This window comes from Podarcis liolepis (genome assembly GCF_965112155.1).
Source record: "Podarcis liolepis genome assembly, chromosome: 3".
Classification (NCBI taxonomy): domain Eukaryota; kingdom Metazoa; phylum Chordata; class Lepidosauria; order Squamata; family Lacertidae; genus Podarcis; species Podarcis liolepis.
Genome location: NC_139557.1, coordinates 74,086,889 through 74,093,520, shown reverse-complemented (window position 1 = coordinate 74,093,520; position 6,632 = coordinate 74,086,889). Strand labels below are relative to the sequence as shown.

At 44.9% G+C, this 6,632-nt stretch overlaps 1 protein-coding gene across 1 annotated transcript; it reads left to right on the top strand.

The window, feature by feature from the left end:
- The first annotated feature begins 243 nt into the window (after positions 1-243).
- Positions 244-6,401, top strand: TTLL2 (tubulin tyrosine ligase like 2). The gene is made up of 4 exons (XM_083496468.1): positions 244-479; positions 3,077-3,221; positions 3,643-3,680; positions 4,740-6,401. Exons 1-4 carry the CDS (start codon positions 392-394, stop codon positions 6,395-6,397), a joined length of 1,929 nt encoding a protein of 642 aa, XP_083352594.1. The 5' UTR covers positions 244-391; the 3' UTR covers positions 6,398-6,401.
- The last annotated feature ends 231 nt before the right edge of the window (positions 6,402-6,632 follow it).

The following is a 6,632-nucleotide window of genomic DNA, read 5'->3' as shown; positions in this document are numbered from 1 at the left end:
TGATTGTGCTTTAACGTTGCAACCCGTCCTTGGACCTTAGCATGAAGGTAGGTCCATAATAAATAATTAGAGTGAAGGCAAGTAAATAATAATATTAATAAGAGCATAGCAGCAGGGCCTGTGAAAAAGCTGGCTCAGTTTGAGAAGAGGCCTAGAGTTCAAGGAAGGGGGAAGTGGAAAAAGCTCCTGTGACCATGAGAACATTCGCTTTTGTTCCCAGGATCTGTTTTGCATTGCTAAGCAACCAAGCTTTAACCCTCCTGGCTGGCTGGCCATCCAGGTGAAAGCAGGAAACAGGTGACGATTCAGGCAGCCCACAAATTCCTCTTCGGGTCTCAAAAAGAGACTGAAAGAAAAAACCCTTAACTGATGCCCTCAGCAGTGGAGCTAAATGTGTTGCACTGATGACTCTGGGGATAATTTTTATGCTGAAGGAGAGGAGTGCCATTGCCCCAGTGCAGGTGTTCCCAAGGGGAAAGGTATGTGGATATTCTTGCAATAAAAACGTAACAGCAATTAATGTTAACTATGTGACCATGAATGAATGAATTGGGCCACAGGCAAGCCGCACACTCTGGGTTGTATCCAATGGGAGTGGGGTTCCAGTGGTGCAACAGGACTTCTGTTTCTCCTTCTCCCTTCACGCACCCCCCAAACTCTGCTGTGGGATCCCCCAACCCTCCAGAGCTGATTTTTGAAGTTGGGGGGACTGGTGGGAACAGGAGAGCAAATTCAGTTGCACAGATGGGGCACTTGACCAAGTGGTTAGGGCCCCCAGTCCCAACCCCAGATTAGGATGTAATAGAGGTACACTGGCCTACCTTGGAGTCATGTTGTAAGAATTTCTGAGGTACGGTATGAAACGCAACATGAATGCTCTGGGATCAGCAACTGGGCATGTTTCCAAATGTAGGGTACCCATTTTACTAATGGGATCGTGATTATGATGTCGCTGCCTATCAACAGGATTATTCTTAAGTGCCATAAAGGGAAACAAATTGTTAGTACTTAATTTATGGTTATAGCATTCCTGCTCCCAGTCAGGGAAAGACATACCGTATTTTTCGCTCTATAACACGCAGATTTTTGCTCCTAAAAAGGAAGGGGAAATGTCTGTGCGTGTTATGGAGCGAATGTGTGCTCCCTGGAGCCGAAAAATGAGGCAAAAATCAAACCGCGCTTCAGGGAGAAGGGAGCTCCGTGAGACAGGAAGCTGCTTTCCTGCATTCTGCCTCAGGGTCTTACTGCCCACCCTGCTCTGTTTCGTTACTGTGTTTGCTCAAACGGAACAAAGAGCAGGGAAAGCCCCTCCCCTCCAGGCAAGTAGAGAGGAGAGCAGAGCGTCTTTCTAATTCCTCTCCCTGCTCCGGAGGGAACAATGTTTGTGAAGGGAAGAGAGATTACAGGTTCGGCTTAAAATTCTGATTTGACTTCCTGCTTTTTGTTTTTGGAGACACACAGCATTCAAATATGCTTTCTTCCATTTAAAAGGATGAAATCCTTAAACAGTGTTTTGCCTGTAAATTCATGCGATCTGGAAGATTACAGTGTCTGTACCTCTTAAGGGATGGCAAAGCTTAGGTTTCGCTGCTAAATAGTTCTTAATGCAGTTAAAATGCTTTCTTCTGTCATGCTGGTGGGAGGGAGAGAGAGAGAGAGAGAGCGCACGCTGGCTGGCTTGGGTGAGTGGGTGGGGGGAAACTTTTGCCTTCCTTTCCTCACGTTATAGCCCTCTCCTGCATTCTTAGCCTTCTGTGTTTTTCCTTCCCTCCCCACTTAAAATGTGGTTACAAAGCATGGATCCACATGGATCCTCAGGATCTTTGCATTGGGTCACCCCAAATTCACCATCAGAGCACACAGCATGTCCATGGCTACAGCCTGCCCCCCCAAAATCACACACCCATTGTTGCCTGGGGCTGCAATGGTGCAAAAACGTGGTTACAAAGCATGGATCCACATGGATCCTCAGGATCTTTGCATTGGGTCAGCCAAAATTCACCATCAGAGCACATAGCATGTCCATGGCTACAGCCTGTCCCCCCCCCCAAAAAAAATCACGCACCCACTGTTGCCTGGGGCTGCAATGGTGCAAAAACGTGGTTACAAAGCATGGATCCACAGGGATTCTCAGGATTTTTGCATTGGGTCACCCCAAATTCACCATCAGATCACATGTCTGTGGCCACAGCATGAAGCACAAAAATGATACGTCCACTGTTTCATTCAGAATATTTTTTCCCTTGTTTTCCTCCTCTAAAAACGATGTGCGTGTTATGGTCAGGTGCGTGTTATAGAGCGAAAAATACGGTAGGTGGGATTCTCTGCCTCAAGCGTCAAAATAACTTAGCCAGCCATAGATACTTACAACGCTATGCACATTGCTGTTCTCTCTTGGACTGGCCTTGCTATAAGGATGCAATCTTATGCACACTTATATTGAAGTAAGCACCACTACATGGTGGGATTTATGTCTAAGTAAATATTATAGGACTGCTCCGTAAGTAAATCAACGTTCTTTTAAATCTATGGCCTGGCCTAAAAGCTGATACGTTTAATATAAAGGTTACAATCTAATTTTTAAAAAGTTAACATGAAAAAGATATCAAAATATAACATACAGGGTGATATTCAGTGATTTTTAGTCCGTGTAGGCCAACTGGAATTAATGAGCATGACTGAGTTAGATCCATTAAATCCCAATGGGTCTACTCTGAGGAATTTGATTACCACCCATGGCTTGGGAAGTAATGTCTTTATCAAATGCAAGAGTTTAATGCAGAGGGAAATCCACTGAGAGTTTTTCTCCTGGAAGCCCATTTCAATAAAAGTGAATTGTGGGGATTCTGTAAAGATAGATTTGAAGTAACCGCTAGGCTAAGCTGGCACAATCTGAAAAGCTGTCCTAGCTGTGAGTGACTGGGTAGCGGAACAATATGTGAGATGAGGGTGTCCCTGAATATTCTACAGAAAGGGCGAGAGGGAACAAGGAAACAGAATGCTGAAGTGTGTGACATGCTGGCACAGTGAAGTTTCTATGGTGATTTAGAACTTGAGAAATATACATTATTATCAGTTTCGCTTCGAAAGCTGGGATTCCAGAAAGGAAGAAAAATGGATTCTCCAACCCAGCATGAGATGGTAACAATGTCACTATGGCAAAAGGCGAGCCGCAACTCTGAAAAAGAAGAACAGATTTTCACAGCTACAAGAGAACTAAGGTTTGCACATTTTCTTTTTTAAGTAAATGTGGGTATTCAGGGATAAGGGATCTTCTGTATTACAGATATATATCAGGGAAGGGGAATCATAACAGTACAAGACGACAGAATAGCTAAGGACTGCCACTGAAATAGGAAAAGAGCTTGAAGCTCTGATTCATAAATATTATTTAATTTTATATGGTGCCATCACCGCAGCTGGTAGTATACATAGAACCAAAATAAAAGTATGGTACTTGCCCCAAATAACTTATGATCTAAATTTAGATGGGGAGAGTCAAGAAAACAACACAGGATAGGTAAGAGAGACAAGGGACAACATGGGGACTAATACAAATGGAAGCATTTGAGATGGAGATGTATGCTGGTATGTAATACACTTTTATTTGACAGTTTCTCATTTACTCTTGCATATTCACAGTACTGAACAGCTGGTGGGATTGAGGAGCCCGAGAAAAGGTATTTGGTTTTTTGAAAAATTCTCTTTAAACCTTCCATAAACTCAGCTGCCTGAGTTTTCCCAAGCTGGTATAAAATGATATTCATCACTGAAGCCTGTTTGGCTTCCTAATGCAAAGCCTACAAAACAACTTAATTTCTCTTGGGACCTGAATATGAATAATATTGTACTTTCCCTTGTGCTGGCTTAAACACCTGACATAGTTCAAATCAGAACCTCTCTCTGCTCCCCACCACATACTTGCTGTTTACAATCAAGCAAAAAATAAATGGGAGCTTCCCTCTCATTGTAAACAGCAGGTATGGAGTCCCATGATTTGGATCGTTTCTGCCACAGCCCCAATCTGGCTTACATGCGCTCTGATGTCATTTTTTAAAAATAACCATGGCATTAGTGACATCACATCAAGCTTGGCCAACCCAATAACCCACCATGCTAAGGTGGTCACACACATCACAACCAAGAAAGAAGCTTGTCACTCAAGGAGAATACAAGAGATGGGAAAGATCTGCATGAAATTTCTAGACACATAATCTTTTTGTGTTTATACAAATTTAGAAATAATTTCTAGAATCTCAGCAGAACTACAATGCAGCCATTTCCTCATGATGGGGAAGACTGAAACCCAGGGACCCAAGTGTCAGCTTAATTTGTTGTCTAGTAGTTAATTGTTGATAGGCATCTTCAAACTCTGCTCTCCTTTCTTAGGGTTATCTTTAAACTGACCTTGGGCCAGGCAGCCCTACAAATAGAAGACTTCCCTGTGTACAGTAGGATGCACAACCACCTTAAGGAACCCAGGGTTGGAGAACACATGCTAGAGGTCTTTGTTACTCATGACTCTTCCCTGGGGATCAGATCTATGAACATCAGTGAAAGTCACTGGACTCACAAACTGAAAATACACGTCGTGTTATATTACCATGCATCAATCAATGTGTTTGTACCCTGCATATAACTATATGCACGGGGCAACTCAGGTTCCAATCAAAGGAATGCATTCCTGTTACTATTAAATTACCCAAACCGATGGAGTCAATTGTTTGCTTCCCCCACAGAAAATACCGATTTTCCAGAAAATCAAAGCTCCACCACAGCAAAAGGGGTTGATTCAGGAGGCTCCATCAAGCCACTAGTCTTCCGGCTACATGACAGCGTTCCTGAATTAGTCCGTGAGGTTCTACTGGAGCGTGGCTGGATCGAGTATGATGAGCACAAGCAAGATAACGAGGACTGGAACCTGTGCTGGCAGAACCAGCCTTTCCGGATGACAGACCACCGAAGCATTAAACCATGGCAGAGGCTCAATCACCATCCAGAAACCGTCCGGATCACCAGGAAGGACTATTTGGCAAGACATTTGAAGCGCATGAAGGGAATTTATGGAACAACCCTCTACGAGTTCAGTCCTGCAGCCTTCATCATGCCCAACGACTACATTAAATTTATAACAGAATACACCAAGGAGAGGCAAATACCCGGCAGGAAGCTGAGCTACTGGATCTGCAAGCCTGTCGCCAGGTCTCGTGGGAGGGGCATCCTCATTTTCAAGGACATTAAAGACTTCGTTTATGACTGCATGGTGATTGTGCAGAAGTACATCAGCAACCCCTTGCTTATTTCCGGGTACAAGTGGGACCTCCGCTTTTACGTATGCGTCGCTAGCTTTTGTCCCCTCACTGTTTACGTTTACGAAGAAGGGCTGGTGAGGTTTGCGACGGAGAAGTTTGACCTCGAGGCCCTGGACAATGTTTACGCCCACCTGACAAACACAAGCATCAATAAGTTTGGGCCCTCGTACAGGAAGGACAAAGACGTCATCGGCTCCGGCTGCAAGTGGACGTTCAGCCGTTTCCGGGCCTACCTACGTAGCCGCCATGTGAACGACGTGCGCCTCTGGCAAAGGATCAACCACATCATCACCCTTACCTTGCTTGCCATCACCCCCTCGGTGCCGTTTACCTCTAACTGCTTTGAGCTCTTTGGGTTTGACATTCTCGTGGATGACAAGATGAAGCCCTGGCTCCTGGAAGTGAACCACAGCCCGGGTCTGCACCTCGACTGTGCCACAGATGCAGCTGTGAAAAGAAGGTTGCTCCATGACATCGTCGACTTGCTGAACTACAAGGAGGCCGACGCGCTGAGAACAAGCAAAGGGGTGATCCGGAAAGTGTCGTCCTTTGGCCAAACGCAGTCTTTGTTGACTACCAAAACTGACGTCTCTCTAGATTTCCTGGCTTGTGGGAAAAGAACCAAGTCCGCAGTTACTTCCCCATCCCCATCACTCTTGCAGGTTAATAAGAGGAGCCCAATGTCTGGCAGGGCAGGCAGCGCATACCCCAAGAAAACCTTAACCTCACAACTGCGTGAACGAATGAACACGCCCAAAGCATCCCTGCTGCCATCTAAAAGCAAACAGTTATTTAGAACTAGTAGTTCCCTATATGAGCCTGTTCAGTCTACCCGGTGGCTTAATTCAACTGAGCTCTGTACACACAAACCATCTATCCCTCACTTTTTTCTCTCAGATAAAGACAAAAAGCCATTTCCTCGGGTGGGTGACTTTGTCCTTATATTTCCTTTCAGTGATGCAGTCCTTGAAGCATCTAGGGAAGGGATCCATGTCAAAAGTGTAATAAAAGAAATACACAAATTAATGAGCAAAGAATTGCAGCCAGAACACCAGAAATCAAATAAAAGCTTATTTAACCAGTAGACGAGCGGGACGAGCAATCCTGTATGTCATTCACACCAGAGGGTGCATGTGCTGCAGCTATGCTGGCACACGTTATGCCACAATCTATAAGACTCCCACAAAAGTTGGAGGAAGGATGCCACTATGAGGACCCATCTTCTGCACCATAGAGCAATGGCTACACCACTTTAACAGTCAGGGCTTCCCCTAGGAGGCTGTATGAGACCACTGTTGAAAACCCACCACCGCTATGGAT